The sequence below is a fragment of the Elaeis guineensis genome, chromosome 9, assembly GCF_000442705.2.
Source record: "Elaeis guineensis isolate ETL-2024a chromosome 9, EG11, whole genome shotgun sequence".
Taxonomy (NCBI): Eukaryota; Viridiplantae; Streptophyta; class Magnoliopsida; order Arecales; family Arecaceae; genus Elaeis; species Elaeis guineensis.
In genome coordinates, this window is record NC_026001.2 from 93,929,662 (window position 1) to 93,949,996 (window position 20,335).

The following is a 20,335-nucleotide window of genomic DNA, read 5'->3' on the forward strand; positions in this document are numbered from 1 at the left end:
AGGGTGCAGCCGCTTGGCAGGACAAAACAATGCAATCCCCTAAACTATAAAATTATATTAAAAAAAAAAAATCACAGTACAACGTTGAAGTGCATTCAAGTTATTGGGTACCTAACCTTGGACTTGATGCCAATGTTGCAACACTGGTGCCACTATGTCTGACCGTGCAAACTTTGTCTTGTCGCCAATAGTTTCCTTCTATTCAAAATCTGACAGAATCTTCAGGTCATAGCTGCCCGGTGGGGTTTGCCCGCTTGTCTATAAGAAGTGTCAAACAAAACAGTGCGGGAGGGCAAACAAGTCTATCCATCTCAATGTGGAGTCAACATCTATATCCACAATTCCTTCCCTTTTGTTTCATATTCTGGTGGCATCAAATATTGGTTTCCCTAGTCTTACTGGCTTTCGCCTTGAGCTTAATTGCTCTTTTCCTTTGTTCTTTGTAAGAATTCCTTCCAAAAATTTATATATTTGGTGGCAGGCTTAATTTGCGGCTGTTTCATGGCACTGCCTTGAATTGGTGGTGGGATTTTCCCACTGCTTGATTGCAGTCCGCAATGGCACCCTACCTGCCAGCTGATCCATGGCTGATTTCCTTCACAATTAATATGGGTTGCATGGAATGACTCCAGCCATGTTTCAAATAAAGGGGATTAGAGTGGCTTAGGCATGGTTGCTACCATGTTATTTAAAATGGGTTTGCAATTAAACTCAATATATATTATCTGAGTATATATATATATATCAATTTTCAAATTGCACATCAAATCTTAAATATGGCAACTACCCCTTCTGTGATCGAAAATCATCGCGTTATGTTTCACAGAACAATAGCATCACACTCTGTTGCTAAATTGGTTATCATATACGTTAGCAACTCCTGACAATAAGATGGACAAACATGGTACAAGCGGTTTCCCTGAACATAGCTGATACACCAGGACTGGTACATCCATCTTCATCGACCACTCTGTCAGAAGTTCTTCAAATGTTAAAATGTTTTAACATAAAATATACATATATAGGTGATATAAGTTTCAAGCACAGGGTGTATAAACTGGTGAAACAAAGCTTTACAGTACCAAAACTGTTCTTCAAATGTTAAAATGTTTAACATAAAACATACATATATGGGTCATAACAGTTTCAAGCACTGTGTGTATAAACCAGTAAAAACAAAGCTTTACAGTACCAAAACTCCTGATCCAATTAAGCAGCCATTGGAAGCAGAACTTTCTTAATGGGCTCATTCATTATAAAAGTTATGGCCGAGAAATCTGTGGTGGTTTCACAGGAAGTGAGGATTGGTTGAAGAGGTTAACACCCTCTGGTGATTGGAAGTCCCGAAGTGGATTTTGTGGACCTGGGAAAGGAGGTGAGTTTATCATTGAAAATCCTGGAAAAGGAGGCAGTCTTTGGGGAGGAAGGGCTGAGCCATAGCTATATGGCACGCCTGTCATTGACCCAGCAACCTGCACGAACCGTGTAGCTGGTGGAGGTGGTATTGCCATCAGCGGCATTAGAGGTGGTAGCATTTGTGGCTGATGGGTGGGGCCTGGATGTGTCAAAGGGGATGATGATGGCTGGGGTAGTGTTGGCTGGTATAGTGGATCAAGCTGTGGGAAAGGCCGAGGAGAAGCCTGAGAATGGGGTGGAATGTAAGGTGAGGTAACATTTTCTAGCCTGGGCCTTTTGGTGTCGGAAGAAGAGGAATCTTCCTTTGCAGCTGGGCCAATGACTCCTTCGGATGCCAGAGAAGAAAGGACAAAGCTAAGCATCTGGGCAGAGGAGGTTGATGCTGCCAACTTTGCTGCCACAGCGGCAGCTGCTGTTTTCCGCTGCTCTTCTTCAGTGCAGGGAACCTTCTCACAGGAAGGTCCCTGCTGGATGTATCTTACAGGAGCTGATTGCTCTCTATCTCCAGTGCTAGATGGAGCTTCTGTGATGTAAGTGGGAGAGGCTTCAGATTCCTTCAGCCTCTGTTCGGGTGGCATTTGCCCAAGGTTGCTGTTCAGTAATTGCTGACAGATGCTGCCTACTAGCTCATATCGAGATTGAGCAATCTGTTAACCCAGTAAAGAACTCATCAGTGTGAGAGCACCAACAAGATGTTGGACAAAGTGTTAATATTTCTGTAGTTCATAAAGCATCAAAAGCATATCTAAGAGTCTTATCATCCCTGAATATTCCTATTCACACAGATTCTTTGTATTAGCTAAGAAATATGGACAAATTTCAAATTCAAGAGCAATGCTTCATTCACACTTGAATAATTAATTATCACAACCCAGCTTGGTAATAAGAAAGTTTTAGATATATTATAGGAACATGACTACCGCCAAATATTGACAAATCTCATTTCGTACAGTCCAGGATGATTTTATGAGTCCATCACCATTCCTACAGAAGCCTATACATCAGCACACAAGTCCAGAAGAATTTTTTCAACCATTAAAGTTGATCCTGTGTACAGTTCTAAGGCTCTACCATCTTGATCAGTCCATTGTTCTATTCTCTATTAGTACGACTTACAGAATTATCCTCAGAGGGAGTTTTCTAACCATTCCTAAACTACAACAACTCAACATTCTGATCTCTCCCATGCATCTTTTTTCATGACTAAACACTTTTATCTTCTATACTATGAATCATGCAACAACATGAAAAATATTTCTGGCCTTTTATATAATGAAGTCAAGATCCAAAAAAAAGAGACAAATAAAATCTTAGACTTCCGTTACAGCTGCACTACTAAATTTGAATTCAAATATTCAATTTTTGCCTTATTTATTCACACTGTCATTCCAATACCTTACTATACCTAGTTCGTTGTGAATTTTATATCGTCTTATCAGCAATCATCTTCATCAGGCTGCCTCAATATTTAAGGACATGTGATTTATTGCAAGATATCAATTTGAGTACCAACACCTAATATAAGTACCAATTTTCTCTTTATATATTAAACTGGAATCCAATTGAGGTTGTTTCTACCATCTTTAGCGCAGACCTCTAATACTTTTGCAGCATATACAATATGTTTATGAAGTTCCTGAACACAATAAAATCCCAATGTGAACCAACATATTTTTAGAGGGTGCCAACTGGTTAAGTTGGTAAAGTCACTAGGTGTTAGATATCAGTGACAAAAATTAGATCTCAGCCTCACCCCAATTTCACCGGACTTCATTCCATCCTCTCTCTCTCTCTCTAAACAAAGAAGAAGAAGAAGAAGAAGAAGAAGAAGAAGAAGAAGAAAGAAGAAGTAAGAAAGATGGATAGATAGAAAGAAAGAAAGGAGAGGTTTTCAGGATAGAGTCATGGGCAAAAGGTCCCAGAAAAATAGGCTACTGCCTTGTATGCACATTGATTCACCCTTTAACATTTTGGAACTGAAAAATCCATTCAAAATCTAATAATTTTAATACTAAAAGCAATAAAAAAAAAAATCTCCCAAAAAGATTCCAACTCGACCCATAGCCTTCACTCCTATTCTTCTTACCCTTTTCTTCTTCTTCTTCTTCTTCCAAATTTCCTGCTTCCTATGACCTCCTTTCTTTTCGGATGAAATTCTTCATTATGTCCCCATTTAAGTAATTTTTACAACTCACTTCTCATTTAAAGTGAGCAAGGTGCAAATGACACCTGAAACCTCCTAACATGATCACTTTTAGGGCCAAACTGCCACAACTTTACTATTTTCGTGTAATTGGATGTGCCAAACTGGAGTTAAACTGAAAAATTAACACCTACAGGTCCGACGACAAAAGCCAGATGTGGGATAAAAAATTTACACTTATAGAGACACTTCACCATTTTGACTTTTGGCCAGAAAATAGATGACACCAAGTTTGAACAAGGAAAAAGAAGAAAAAGAAAACAAGGAAAAGAAATGAAAGAGAAAAAAATGAAAAAGAAAGAGAGAAAAGAGTCGCTCCTCCATTAAGTCTGCTACAAGATAAAGAGAATAGCAGCATAACAAGGAAAAGAAACCCAACAAACAATTGAAACTAGGTTTACCATTTACTAAGTGATTAAGAGATATCTAAATAATGCAACTTAAAAAGAATTAGTAATAAAATCCACTTATTTGGTGGTTATGCATATATAGACACATAGATTGATCTGTTGGCCATATGACAAAGTAATAAGTTGAATAATTGGCACTGCTATAAAATGGCAATAAAATATGCCTGATCAAAATGAAGACAACACTGGAAAGTAGGTGGCATAGGTGGAGTATAACGTCCTAGAGACGGCGCAGCATCCTGATAGGAGTATAGCCACCAGGGCTCTACCTCCATGAGTATCTGAACACCATATTGATAAGATCTCATTCCTGGCATTCCTTCACAAGAATTTAAAGTGAAGAACGTCACATTTAGGCATGGTCATTAAGCAATGTATTTTAGAAAGCAAGATAAAGAGCACAGAGGTGCCTCTATCTGTCTAGCTATTACTGATTTCATGATTGATAAAATACACAATTAATGCTTGGTAGAAATCATATTTACACAACCAGCAGATCCATGAAAACACTGATTCTCAATAAAAAGTGTACATATCATATAACCAAATTTTGGGACCGATAAAACTGCCCTGAAAGCCCAGCAGAAAAGATGGATATGACCAAAACAAAAATAAGGTTACCTTAAGTTGATTACGGACTTGTTCGATCTTGAACTCCTGTCAATCAAGCCAAAAATCTTAATTTAACCAAAAGAGGATTTAAAACAGAAAAATAAAAATAAAAATAAAATAACTGCATGCAATCTTAAAATGTTCAAGTCTCTCAAGTCAATGAAACCATTAGTTGACCCACCTGCTCATGAATTGCCTCTCCTAAATGGGACACTAATGTTACTCTCAATGATTCAAGTGCTTTCAGTTGTTCTATGCATTCTCTCAGTGTGCTATGCTGCTCTTCTAACTCCTTTACGACTCTAGATCCACTGAGACTCCCTATCAATCCATGAAAAAAAGAATTTCCAAACAGAAATAAATAAAAAATAAAAATAAGTATCAAATACAATGACATATGGTCAAGAGAAGCAGAGGCTAATTCAATTGAGTTATATTAAGTCAGTAAAATAATAAAGATCACACTACTAAGAAGCAGGGTTAAAAGAAAAGAAGATAAAAGCTGATATTTCAAAAATGCAAGATTAGTAATGAACAATTCTCTTACCAATCAACAGAAGAATGAGATGCAGTTGAGGAGCATGTTTGATGAAAAATTATAAAAACACTTTTAGTCCTTTATATGTCATTTAGGAAAACAGGGTGTGCACTTCAATGAAAGAATATGAGACAAAAAATAATAAAGAAGATCAACTTAATAATTACTAAGATATTGGCTCAAAACTTATTAGTGATCACGACCCCAATGAGAAATAGCTATCAAGAAGACATGCAATTAATATGGCCATTCTTGAAACAATGATATCTAACATGGTGAAGCAACATTACTATAAAAACTAATTTACCTAACTTAAAATCACTTCCAATTTCCTTCTCCACCTTTTCAACACAACTAATAGCGGTTTGGCATTTTCCAAATAAAGCTTCCTCATCCACAGGGCCATCATATAAATGTTTGTAATCTGAAATGAGCTTTTCCAGTATACCATCACCACCATGTCGTTTCTGATATTGCCACAGAACAAAACAAATTGAATTAGTTTAACCTTGCAGGAAGGCATGTCCATAACATTGCTTACTCATTTAACATAAAGGTTGATGGATTTTCTTACCAACTTGTAATTAGTAAAATTTTCATTTCTATTTCTACCCTCGAAGTTCCTCCCCAAAAGCTCCTCTTTGAGAACTTGCCCCCGAGAACCAAAAACTTTGCGTTCTTCCCATATGTTAACCTGAACAGAGAACAAAGTATGGTATGAAGGGAAAGAAGAATTACAGTTGATCCAACAGCTTCACAGCAGATGAAAACAAGCTAGGGTTCAACTCCAGCTACAGAATATGGAAATATATTCTTATAGGAAAATCTTAATAACTTAAGAATTTCTCTAGGTAAACATATGAAGCCATGCATAGATACCTTTACAAGATTACAATTGTTATTGGATGAAAATGCAAATCCAAAACGCTAGACTACTACTCCATAGTCAATGCCACATTAAGGTGCTATTTGGCATCACTTTCATTCTTCTTATTTTTAGGAAAAAAAATATTTTTATTTTATTTTATTTTTTGAAAAAAATAAATATGTTTAGTATAGTTAATTATTTTTAAAATATAAACTTGATGATGTTGGCCAAGGTGGTGATAGTGGTGGTGGGGATAGTGGAGGTCATAGTATTGTGGTGCAGCAGTCATAGTGGCGGTGGATGCAGTGATTGTGGTAATGGTTGTGATGGTGCAGCAGAGGCTATGGTGATGAACTGATGATGGTGGTGTGGTTGAGGTAATGGGTACGGCGGCAGCAATAGTTGTCATGATCGTAATGGTGGCGGTAGTAATGGTAGTGGGGAGAATGACGGCGGTAGTGATGGTGAAAATAACTAGTGACCAAGATTTATAGTACGTACTGGTTGATACTGATGCATACTGACTGTATTGTACAGTACTAAACCAGTATGCAATATGAAGAGTGATCGACACTTGATATGCCAAACTGGATATTGTACCGGACATACCAATACTATAATAGGATAGTACTAGTATAGGATCCGATTCTGAGATAACGAACCTTGGTGATAGTGATGGTTATGGTGGAGATAATGACAATAATGATAGTAGTGGCAATGGTGGTCGTAGAGATGAAAGCAATGCCGAGAGAAAGGAAGAGGGAGGAGAAAAAGAAAGAGAAAGAGAGAGAGAGGGGGGGTAAGGGAGGGTGAGGGATAGGGAAGGAAAGGAGAGGGACAAACAGGGCAGTGCTCATCGGCCTCCCTATCTTCTGACCTCTCTCCCTCTATCTTGGCCTCTCTCTCCCTACCCCAACTCTTTCTTTTCCTCTATCTCCTCCCTCTCCCTCTCTCTCTGGCTCTCCCTTTGTCAGTACACTTTGGAATGGCATGATACAGTACCATACTATACTGCTATTGGAAAATCGATATGGATCCTTGTATGGTATAGCCAACCCTACCTATATCAGTTGCATATGAAAAATATGGTGGAGAGATCCTCCTTACTTTGCTAATAGGATGAGAATGAATTCTAAATATTTGTTATGGGAGACAACAAGTCCTAAGCAAGCCCAATTGTCATGAGAAGTGGGCAAGTATTGGCTAGGGTTTTTGCTCATGAGGCACCACACCACGGACTCATCCAAGTGACTAATGAGTAATTGAGTATGGGTTGGATAGATCGTTGCTCATCACGATGCACTACACTAACCTGAAGACGATATCAGAGGCAGCCATAAATAGGAGTTCTTTTGGATTGAGGATGGATTCATAAGGTTGGACCCAAATAATTGGGACAAAGCTTGATCATTATGTTTTATGGTTATCTAGTTTCCAACAAGCAAAGGCTAGGATATAAACTTGATCTGCAATTCAACACATGCTTTTTTGAATCAACTGTTGGTCCGCATGTAAAGACTACTGCTAGTACAAAAGAATATGAAAAATGACCTGTTCTTGACTAAACAGCAATACTACCAAACGATGACTGTGATCTCAAATTTATTTAAATGGGCAGACAATTGTAAAAGTTCTTCAATATATTAGTTTGCCATAGGTAAATTAATATCCTATTCTTCTGCCAATTCATTGACAGTATGGTTGATTTAAGTTTATTGATACTTTAATTTGCCATGGGTAATTGATATCTTATTCTTCTGCCAGTTCATTGATAGTATGGTTGTTTTTCCAATTCTTTTGCTGTTTTCTATCATCTATATATCTGAATACTAAACCCTAAAACAAAACAAGTTTCATTGCGATTCTATTGCAAGGCAAAGAAAAATCAATTCAAAAAATAATAGAGCTAAATGATGCGGGCAATATGATGGCAAGGCATGTGTATATGTTGGGGCTCACTCCCATGGCTAACCACTTCTATGCTGTGTTTCTTTTTAAAAAACTAAGCCGCAAAGAGGTGATCCGTGAACATAAGCCTACAAGATTAAGGGTGTCCAAAACTTCAAAAAAATAAATTAAAAAAAAAATAAAGATGGATTAAGGGTGTCCACATCAAGTGTCATATGGCAAGCACATTGTTGAATGTAGTCCGCCCTATTATGTATTATATTCAGAAGAGGTCCAGGACTCTAAACAAAACCATGGGTACTAAGGGCTGATAAGAAGAGATGCCAAAGTGCCATAATTTACCAATCCAAACCCTAGCCACCCCTATGCACTGCTACCTACACATACTCTGAACTCGCAGAATCATATTTCAAATATGCATCTCTTTTCTCTCCTTCACTCCTCCAAGTTTCCCTCTTGTTCCACCACTTCTGTTCCTCAATTCCTTCATTTCATTCCTTTGGCCACAGCAAGACCAAATTTCCCCTCTTCCTTTGATTCTTTTCTTTGCCTAGCACATAGACATGAGGCTTGGCAGAGGTGCACTCCCTCTTTCATGTCATGGTTAGACCTTCAAGTTCATTTTTCTCCCCTTTAACAGAATCTTGTTCTCCCTCACTACTCATGGATCTTCTTCAACTTACTGCCAAATGATCTTCTTCTTCTCTCTTCTCTTTATCTAGGGCTCAGTGTGCTAATTATATGGAACACTGATGAGCGCATGACTGCTGCTTATTTAGATCTTCTTTTACTCAAATCCTTGATGATGTTTCGATTTTCTAAATGATTACATAACTATTCTTATGCAACTAAGAAGAAATTTGTTTAATGCTTTTACGCAGACAGCTAAAGGACCTTTTTCTCGGTTTCCACATGCTTGAATCTACTGATTTTCATGTGTGTGCATTCTTTTTTGCCGAAAATTTGCATGTTAAGAGACCAGTCTGCACAAACATAGCACTAATCTCAGCATATATCACAAATTCTCTGTTCTCCATTGCATAGACACATCACCAGAAACTGTTATCATTCTTTACATGGGTACAACAATCATAAATGCAAGAAGCTAAAGTTCACCGTCTCAGTACCCGGCCCCACACCAGTGCCAACCATTACTATGTTGGTATGGGACCAATTTGGCATACTAAATATTGGTACACCCACTGTAGCGCATACCATTGCCAAACCGGTATGGTATGGCATACCCTGTACTGCCTGGTTTGGCACAGTATGGTAAACTTTGCAAGAAGCTAATAAAAGCAAAAATTATGCAGAGAAATTACACCTACAAAAAGAATGCTGCCAGAAAATAAATGTGCTGATAATAGATGCATTCCATAATCCATGGTTTTGCGTTCAGATTTGATATATGAGCATAAGATGAGGGTCTTGAAAGTAAGAGTGGGTAAGTTTAGTCATTCATTAACATAACTGAACCTGTTTAAGCATGTACCAGAGCTGGAAACCAGGAACTGGTTCAGAATATAATGGTCAGAAATGCAAAAAACGATTCCATGGTAAGAGCATGTTATTTCATTCACCTAAAAGAAGACTTATGAGAGGGGAAAGGAGGTTTTTCCACTAGAGAATGTAGGCTCTTCTCCCTGAAGTTTTGAAGATGGAGAGCTCTTCCAGTCAGTTTATGAATTTCAGTATTCTCTTGCAAGCATTGTATGCAAGTGCCACCAAAGTCAGCATAAGTAGACTATGAACAAGAATACGGATTCATGTACATCCATGTTTATATTTTCAGTATGTGACAAATATCTTGATAGGAGTACAGAAGGGTCAGGGACTCAGGAGCGAGCATGCATATTGTCAGGAAATTCAAGTACTCAGGTATGAATCAAGAAAAGAAACTACATCAGGAACAGGTGTTCAACTTTATCATACATACCAGTCTTAGGACAGCATTTCTCCCAAACTCATCTCCATTCTCAAGTACATTATTAAGTGCATCCGGGAGAACCTTCCAAAATTCAGTAACAAATTCCAAACCCTTTCGTCTGCTATTCTGCAATATATCATTCGCAAGATATAGGAAAGAGACCTGTTTTTCTGGTGGTGTGGAATGAAATTGTTTGTTCCATATTTCTACCACTTGACTTGCTTTATTCCGATGAAATATACACCAATGTGACAGAGCTTCATTGTGTTAAGGATGTCAGATCATGTATTTTTCCAAGCATCTCCGAGAGATGAAAACTAAAGGAAGGTAACACACTGATTCTGAGAATACACAAGGATAAGAAAATGCAACATGCTTGGCTTGATTTGCTAGGAGGTACAATTAATTTAATGATATCTAATAGCAATTGTTGCAAAGTGATACAAGTCCATAACAATGATTAGCCTTACAGTTACATGTGTTTCAAATAAATAGTTTTTATACGAATTTGCCATAGGGAATGCTGCAAAATTCAATAATATGATTTTGCTTGGTCAAAAGCATTAAAAGTTTATCATCATCGTAAAAAAAAAAAAAAAATCAAACGTATGGACGGGGAAGGATGCAAAATTAAGATTTTTCAGCCCACCTTTGTGGCACACTACAGTGATATATAATTGCATGATCTCCTGGGTGGGTTATCCCTCCCTATCATGCACGAAAAAGAAGTGCATGATCTCACACAGGCTGATAGAACTTGTTTTTTTGAAACAACTATTAACGAAAATTTAACAGGTTCTCTCCAATCCTGGTTCAGTGTAATACATAATATTAATTATTCATGTTTATCTGACAACATGACCTGATAAGAACACTTGAGAGTAGACTACGACTCGACAAAATCTGCACTTCTATAGAACCTCATGAAAAACAGTAGCTCATTTCTCTATATAGGAAGCCTTAGCGATGAATATTGAGGTAGCAATGGTTACATATAGTATATAGCATCAAGTCACCTTTATAATGCCGAGTCATTGGTCTAATGCAGCTGCAGTCCTACGATGTTCTATGTGAACTTGAATTTATGCAGAAAATTAATTACATTGACAAGGGCAGCATAGGTCATGCTTTCTATTATGAAACATATACAGCACTAAGAGATAATTTCCCCTTTAACAGCAGGTGTGTAGTCACCCGATTTCTCTAAAAGAAAATTTAAGTACATTATGAATGAAAAGCTGCAATCAACTGACAACTAGAAATCTCAATAGGAAATTCCACGTTGCCCATTAAGAGAGCACAATGAAGAGACAAACAGCTATGAGAAAGCAACCCGAAAGTCTAGTAACGACCCTGAATCTGGGGTCCTCAGATACAGCAATATCGCCAGCCATCAGGCCTGATCTCTAATACCCCTACAGCCCTACCAATACCCAAGCAATTTTCGACAATATAATGTCTATTATATTAAAAGTTCTAGTATTCTTTTCTTATTAAATTCCAACGATAACAAGAGGGATCATCTTCAGTCATTCCCTTATAATTATAAGAACCACTGCAAACACTCCCAACTATTGACTTGATTATGCTAGCTACTGCTTCTCACTGCTTCATAACATTCAAAAACTGAAATGTATTCTAGTAGATATCTACATTGTCAAATCATACGTTCATGATGTCAATATTAAAAAAAAATGTAGAAATTGCTTTTCTCTATAACTTTCCATGAAAGCTCCATTTAAAGAAAAGAGAAAAAGAAAATTAAAAAGACCATGGCAGTTAACAAACATAGGATAATTCAACTGGCTGTTGAAATATCAGAAGTTACCAAGAAATTATTTTTTATCCATCTATGATAACTTCCTAGCATATAGGGCATCGGGTTTAGTACCATTATTGTTTCATTATAATTTATTATATATTGGTAATAAATTTGTACTGCATCCCATTTAGCATTTTCCTATATTTCAAAAACCTAACAACTAAACTAAGAATCCAAATCCCATGATTTTCCATGTCCATAATATTGGCAACTCATTCAGTCCTACAAAATTAACATTTTCAAAGCTCTCTGTTTCAGAGATTCAACTCAATCATTTATCCACATGTTGCACTAGATATGATTCTTTATTCCTTTTGTATCTATTGCTCTTATAGAGTCTCATCAAATAAGCTGAACATAAGTGAGCTGAATCCAGCTCGGGCTCATCACAAACTAAAATGGCCCAGCACAAGTTGGCTCATTTTTTATCAAGCTAGCTTGAGCTTGATTTGACCAAGCACATTGATGGAGATTGAGAAAGGGGTCATCGGCAATCAGAGAAAGTGAGTCTAGGACTTTTATATCAGGTTGTGCTCGAGGCCCCTACCAAAAATCTTAAGATTGACAGCCAGATAGATTGATGGCCAGATCTTAGTCTTCATTGTCATTGGCATCGATCTTACTCAATGTCAGAGGGGAATAATTTTGACCCATCACTATGCTAAGGAAGGAGGAGAGGGAGGGCGAGAAGATGAACTTAGGAGCTCTAACCCCAAGCATTTGTGGTAATCAGATCTCAGTACTCTGGGTATTTGGAGCTTTAAGGTTTATTATTTGGAAGAGGTGGAAACCAAGAGATGTGGAGCTGATCAAGTTGGGAGAGAAAGGTAGGGCTTCGGCGAGCTTTAAGATAGAGGAATTGATGTGAGCTATTAAATTGTGACTATTGACTCATATATATCCGTCATTATGACTGTTCTCATTTTTAATAGATGCATACAAACGAAAGGATAAGAAATAAGTTGAATGCACCTGAGACCTTCAGAATGCCAAATTTTTAAAATAATATAAACTTATATTGGAGATCAAAGCTATCCTTAGTACTCCATACTAAATTTTAGACACATATTCATGAGCTTAACACTAGTATAAAAAAAATTATTAATTAACTACTTATATTCCGAACTATATCAAGCCAAACCAAGGTTCTCTATCTCAACACCAGACCCCATACCAGCAACATCTTCGTACAACGTCTGTAGTCTGTACGCCTCATGCAGGGGTTGGTTTGGCACATTGGCACTCAGTACACATCTCATACCACATTACCGATTCAGTATCAGTATGGTACTATATGTTCTGGTAGGCATTGGTGCCAACTAGTACGGTGTACCATAAGCCAAACATGAACAAGCTGTCTATAGTTCTTTTTCAGTTTGTTTATTTTTTGAGATCAAAAACTCATTTTTTTAGCACATTTACCAATCCAGTGAGCCAAAGTGGAGCTAAACTTTGAGCTGAACAAACCAACTTATGAACAGCACATTCATTTCACAACCTAGATAAACGTGCAAAACGGGAGCTAGGAAGCAAACATAACCTTCCTACACCCCATTCCAAGCCCTATATTTGGATATTTGGGCGAAGAAAGTTGGAAGCATGAGAGCAAATTGGGCTGATATGATTACCTAAGTGAAATCATCAACCATGCCCTTTGCCAACCTTCCCTCGTGCTTGGCCACTGCCAGCCCTCTTGCTAGTTCCCCAGTCCTTGAACCCCATACCTCCACTTCCCCAATTCTTGGCACACTATTTCCCTGATCCTGGTCCCTGATGCCTTCTTTTCATCTTTTCTCTTCATGTGATTCCTCAACTGTTAAACCCCATACCTTTTCCCTTTCCCTTCCACTTTCCTAGAAAACAAAATTCTTCTTTCCCCTTCTCCTCACACTGACTTTCAAATTCAGAAGGCCCAGCAGCTTCTTCCCCTCCATAGTCCATACTCTGCTTGAAGACCCATGCATCTCCATCCATACAATCAACAAAAGACCTTGCTAGGAAAAAAAGCTTAAGATGAAAGGAATTGTTTGTCAAAAAAGAGGTGTATATGAAAGCAATGTACCGACTCAAGCCATCGTTGTTCCAAAACATGCAGAGTTTCATCCAATGAACATAATAGATGTTACAATTCCTGTGCATATCACTTGAAAGTTCTATCCCCCCCTCCAATACACCCCCCCCCCACCCACCCCCACACACACAAAAAAAAAGAAGAAGAAAAACTTGCCCTTGTAAATATTTATATGATGCTCAATAAAGTAAATGAAGTCAGCAATTTTCTCCAAGAAGTAAGAATTATGCAACAATTAGTAAATTTCTAAATGAGAGATAGAAGGTGTTGGGTTGGAGTTGCAAGTGGGCAGAAGAAAGTTTGGGTGCGAAAGAAGCTCAAGGACATTTATGGAAGTTGAAAATTGTCAAAATGGAAGCTAGATATCCCAGTTCCATAACACATGGGAGGTCAGATATCAGAAACTTGCAAGACTGCTTAGTTTTGTTCCCAAGACAAACTACCAAATCATGCATTTTCTTCTCAGTATTTAAATCATAATTAAACCATGATTCTAGTTATCAGTTCTGCCTTGGATATGGTTGTATAATAAAAGCAATTGTTTCCTGGATTATAGTCCCCCAAGTGAGTGGATTATGAAAGCATTACAAAAGTCAATTCCCCGCAAACTACAGATGAAAAGTTTCTATTGAAACTCCCATGAAAAGTTTCTATTGTAACTCTCATGAAAATTTTGACAAAAAATCAAAATATTAACATAAAGCATCATCTCATATGCTCGCTAACAGCCCTAGCATGAGGTAAAAGATAAAGGGCTCTATTAAGTGTACTCAATATGAAAGCATTATAAAAGTGTATCCTGTACAAGCTAGACATGACAAGTTTTTATTTCAGCATTCTCCTAAGTAAATTTTGACCAAAATATTAACTCCAAACCATCTCCCTGCATACCTGCTAACAGCCCTAGCCATGAGATAAAAGACAAGGGTGGTGAGTCTCAACCTATTGGCGTGACAGACATTCTCTGGATGAACCTTTAACAAACAAAAACAACATGCAAAGAAAATCTTCTAGCCCACTTTACCCAGTTGACACTAAATGGACAATGTGGAAATACTTAATGTAAACATTCCTGATGTATACAAAACCAGAATTTCAAGGCTATAATTTATCCACACTGGTGACACTATTTTTTACATGCTGAAGAGGTACTAGGTCTCAGATTAGTAGATCAATTGCTACAGAATCAAATGTGGTTTTAGGACTCTTGGCAAACTCATTTTGCAAAATCTTCTTTTTCCTTTTTATTTTCATGTTTATGAAATGGATGCTAAGATTTTGCAGGCCCAACAGCCATAAAATAGACTACATTCAAGACATCAACAAAATATTTTATGTTAATCACCTAATTGAGTCTATTTTGACACAGTTGAAAGGATACTCTCTATGCTCTGCTGTGAATTATTAAGTTTAGCAAGCTTGTCAACTAAAATGTGCCCATTAAATGTGCCACTCATTGCTTCTGTTTTAGGAATCTACGAAGTCAAAAGCATAGACAACCTACAAAGAGAATACAAGAAATGTCAGGAATATTACTTTGGCATTTTAAGAAGCAGACAGAAAATAGTTGAATTTTCAAAAAAGAAACAACTAACATATTAGATTAATAGAAGTATTCAATCCTGTATCCAACATCATTAATATAACCGAGAGAGTATTGGAAAAAATGATTTACAGAGATCCAAGAAAACTGAAGTTTGTGCCTGCCCTATAAAAACCACACATGAAATAGAAGCCATAAAGTCATCCTAAAGTACAGGTTTTCTAATCCTTTCAACATAATCTGACCAATTCCTGTCTTATCTGACTAATAGTAGATTCAAGTCAAAGCAGAACAGCACAACCATATCAGAAATTTAGTCAGCCATTAGCACAAATATATTTAGACTGATGTGTCAAGGGAAGCTAGAAGTGTTGTGTCAATTAAAATGGTAACTATGTCAAAGCTTGTTGGTGGGAAGTAAGGTTGGATACAAGACTACAATAAAGTCAATAAACAGGTTCATGCCATTCTTCTCCTTTAGTGGGATCACAAAGGATTGAAAAATTTTGTCATAATAAGAATTCCAGTTTTCACAGAAAGAAAGCCAACACGAATTAACACTCCAAGAACATGCTGCATTGCAGCTTATTCTATGTCTTCCCTTTTTAAACTCACACAAGATGAGTTGGCAGTCTGAATGGGAAGTCAGGAACTGTGCTTGTTGAAAAGAGAAGCCTCAAGAGATGGAGAGAGTTTAGGAAGAAAGAAAAATGGAAGCTTTTAATGATTGCCCGCCGTAAACGCAACTTGTCATGCAAGGCAAAAACATGATCCAATAAATACTAGCTGTAACCATTCTCAACTTGATCATCAGAAAATCAGATGAAAATCATGAAGCATCTCCATCAAAAGTGAATTTAATCCATCCAATCGTAAAAGCAATTCCATCTTTTGGTCATCAGATAAATGAAAACATCTCTCTGACATCCTTTTTCATTTTGGTTATCAGATCACTTCTAACTAGGGCTAAACGACCACCGAAAAACATTGTCCCAGAAGACATAAAACCAAAGATATCAAACCGATGAAAGCATAAGAAAAAAATAAAAACTACGATCTACCTATATCAAGAAATTATACTGAAAACGACATGAACGATAAGAAACGAATTTTTCCACTAAAAACGCAGAGAAAAGAACCAATGCAGGCAATATGAATTCATAGAAAACCTTAAAAGCTCGAATTTAAGACGAGAACATCTAATCCAATACCACGGAGCTCCATTTTACGTTAAAATAAGAAAAAAAATCAATTTTTTCAAGGGGGAAAAAAAAGGCAAAAGACCGATTCCAGGAGGAAGCAAGCATAGAAATCTCAATAAAAATCTGGCCTTCTAACCAAAATGCAATGGCCGAGGGCAGAGAGAGTCCAAAATCAAGAAGCACGAGCTCCCCTCCAATCGACGCATTCCCTCCCACCTCGACTCCGTCCAAGAATCGCTCCAGAATCAGGGTTTATTTCCGATCGTGCTCTTGGATTCAAAAACTCTCCCCATGGGATACGAAAGAGTCGGTCAGGGGAAAGAGGGAGGGAAATGGGGACGGATTGGGATTTGGATTTTGGTGGAGTTTTGGAGAAAGAGAACGAGAGAGAGAGGGGGGTGCGGGTCGTGCCGTCGTGAGGGCCAAATTGGAACGTAGAAGAATTCTTTTCTTGTTTCCCGAAAGGGGCTTCCGTAGTTCCCAGAATGCCCCTACCTTTACAAATAGAGCCGCCAGATTTTTCCTGTCGTGTGTTTGCTCTTTTCAATGCACATTCCTCTGCCTTTTTCTCTTTTTTTTTTTTTTTTTGGCAGTTTTGCTTGGAATGGTAATTGAGGAATCTAGCTTCAGCTTGAGAAATCAAACTTTAGTACATGTTTGTAATGCAAAATATAAATGATGATTCCGATGCATCTTTGTAAGAAGAGGCAATGGTTATTGCTTGATTTCTTCATTGTTCGTTTACATGAATTATATTTTTCAATTAAATATCCAAAATTGACTTGATGAAATAGAACTTAAGCAAATGCTATAGTTATTTTGACATTGTTCTCCATTACTTTCTGTTTGTGATGATTAGTGATTGGCGTTACAACTATTATTATGTTAATTTCAAATAAATCATTTGGTGTTAAACTCAAGAAAGAGTTAGCTTCATCGTTATAACGGTAAACAATGATTCCTTGGGCCCAACAGATTGGTTTATTTTTATGGCTGCTATTTGAGGATTGTTGAACGATTGGTTTATAGCCAAACCTTTTTTTTTTTAGGTAAAATACCGCCAATTTTTTCCGATCGATCCATCATCCCTTAGTGGTATCCTTTCCTACGCAGTTAAGGTTCTCTCAAACACATTCATTTTTGTACGCAATTTCAGTTTTGTGCATACATAAAAATATTTATACTCAAAGTTATTAAATACGGCCCGGACCTTGACCCAAACAAGGCATCGGGTCAGTGGGTCAGCGGTCCAACCGTCGGATCAATGGTTGAATCGACGGATCAATACATAAAGCATAAAATATAAAATTTAATAATCTATTTATATCCAAAAATACAATAATAGTCCTGATAATATATATTCCAATGCTATAAGTATCAAAATATAAATGAAACATAACTATAATCCCATAAATACAGATAACTAGATTTAAATATTCATGAATATAAAGATTTAATGGCATAAAGTTCTAAATTCATAATAACTAGTAGTTTAAAACATAACCATCCACATCTGCTAGTAAGATGAAAAGTTTTAACAAATAAGTACACAATAATATACGGTATTTCACTTCAATATCTTTTGAAAAAAAGTTAAAACTAATAAACAAGTACACAACACAAAAATTTAAGCTAATGGACGAAAATTTATGTCAATATTTACAAAAATATCTTCTCGACTTGCAATGTTCTCATCTCTTCGACTTGCAATGTCTCATCTCCTCCACCTTCTCTCCTATGGACATCATTTCCATCATTTTCACGATCATCACCATCCAAATCTTACAAGTTTAATATATCTACAAAGTTACAAATTTAACAAAAAATTTTAAAAAAAAATCATACATCATGAAATTGTAATAATATTTTATTTGCAAACTACACAATAAAATAATTCGCTCACCATTATTATTATTTTTTTGAATAGAACATGATGTCAATTTACAACAAAAAATTATCAATTCCTCACTAGTTAACTTCGATAGCATATCAACTGATACCCATGTATCATTATCACCAAACAATTCAAAGTCAATAGGATCATAGTTATGACCCTTGAAATAAAATCTGTATTTAATATTTATTAGTTTAAAAATTAAATAACAAGAAATAAATAAAAATAATTGAATATCATTCATAATAAAATTACCTTTGTTGTAGTCTCAAATTGTAGTGCACAAATACTAGATCATTAAGTCTTTGGTGCTCTAACCTATTTCTCTTTTTAGAATGAATATGTTCAAAAATGCTCCAATTTCTCTCGCACCCAAATGTACTTCAGGTTTGGTTTAAAATATGAATAGCTAACTTTTGCAAATTAGGTGTACAACTTTCATAGGTGACCCACCATTCATCTAGATATAAAATATTGTATTTGTTAAAATAGAATGCAATTGAAAAAATTTTATATCATTGAAAGCATAAGGACATAACTAAGGAATAAATTTACGTAGAGCCAAGCGACTTCGATCATTTATAGCTGATGAGCATCCAAAGTCATCCTTTATATTTCTAAATAATCTTATTTCATTAGTTAAGTTTTTCTGCAAGGTTGAATTACCGAATGAATACCTCTCTATGATATTTAAGAGTCCAAAAATACTACAAAGATGTTTATCCATAATTTTTGAGTCATATTGAAAATAGAGATTCAACCAAAATTCAGCTGCATGAAGATTTTGGTGTAATTACAAATTTCATCGAGAATCAATTATCCTCAAATAATATTCAACTATAACCTTTCTCCTTCTAAATCTCTTGATCATTTCATCTCTAGCTTGATGCATAGCATGATACAAATAGCCCATTGAAGGTCTATCATCACTGTCAACAATCCTCAAAACTCAAATTAAAGGCTATGTTAGTTTAACAATGGTTGCACATGTTAGGAATTGCATCCTAAAGTCAATTATCTAACTGTAGACAATTATACTTTTTATATGTAAATTGTATATAAATTATAAATTAATAAAAATTATTTGACAGTTAATCATTATAATTTGTGCATCTTCCTTTTAAGAACTCTTATATTATGATGAAGTCCTTAGAACTATTTTCAATTGATAAAAGAAGATTTTTCGAATAGTTCTTAAACTTGTTTGCGATTAAATGATACATTATTAATAAAGACGATAACGTTTATCAAGTATAGATCGTTGTGTGTCATATAGGTTGATTGTCCTCGTAATCAAAGAGTGTGAAGACACTGGTATAGTATGCAGATGAAATGTAGAAGTACATTTACATTAAACTTGATCTAACTGTGGAGCACTCTGCTGTCAAGAGTAGCTCGCAAAGAATACGGATATAAGTGTGTCCCTTCGATCTGAGATCACCATAGTGACTTTTAAGCATAACACTGTGCTTTAGTACCGAACTATCTGTATTTCTAATACAGTGACGAATGATTTTTAGATACAGTCAAATACTTATGAAGTCTGTGTATGAGTCAAAATGGAATTAACCGCTCCAAATTTTGAAGATAATGCTTTGCTGTGTTTTCAATTAAGAAAATCTTGAGCAGGACAATCTATGTGAGGAGTCACAGGATTTATAAAGTTGAGATATAATATGGATGAATTGATTAAGAGTTGACAGTTTAAACTCTGAGATCATCCTGAGCATTGAGAGTCAAAAGGATGAATTATACAGTAACCATATGTCAAGATTTTTAAATGTTGCTTTGCAATAATTCGACCTATCCGGACATTGGGTATCATTGTTGGATGGTCACTTCGATTAGTATAGAAATTAGTTTCTATACTATCGACTTAGTGTTCAAACCTATTGGGTCACATACATAATAGAAATTTCTG

At 36.3% G+C, this 20,335-nt stretch overlaps 1 protein-coding gene across 1 annotated transcript; it reads right to left on the reverse strand.

Annotated features, from left to right (window-relative positions):
* Positions 1 to 1,029: 1,029 nt before the first annotated feature.
* On the reverse strand, positions 1,030 to 16,929 carry LOC105051032 (uncharacterized). Its single transcript, XM_010931295.4, has 8 exons — positions 16,657 to 16,929; positions 15,157 to 15,275; positions 9,892 to 10,139; positions 5,754 to 5,873; positions 5,487 to 5,646; positions 4,823 to 4,962; positions 4,651 to 4,686; positions 1,030 to 2,063 (listed from the first exon to the last, which is right to left on the reverse strand). Exons 2-8 carry the CDS (start codon positions 15,230 to 15,232, stop codon positions 1,263 to 1,265), a joined length of 1,581 nt encoding a protein of 526 aa, XP_010929597.1. The 5' UTR covers positions 15,233 to 15,275; positions 16,657 to 16,929; the 3' UTR covers positions 1,030 to 1,262.
* Between the last annotated feature and the right edge of the window lie 3,406 nt (positions 16,930 to 20,335).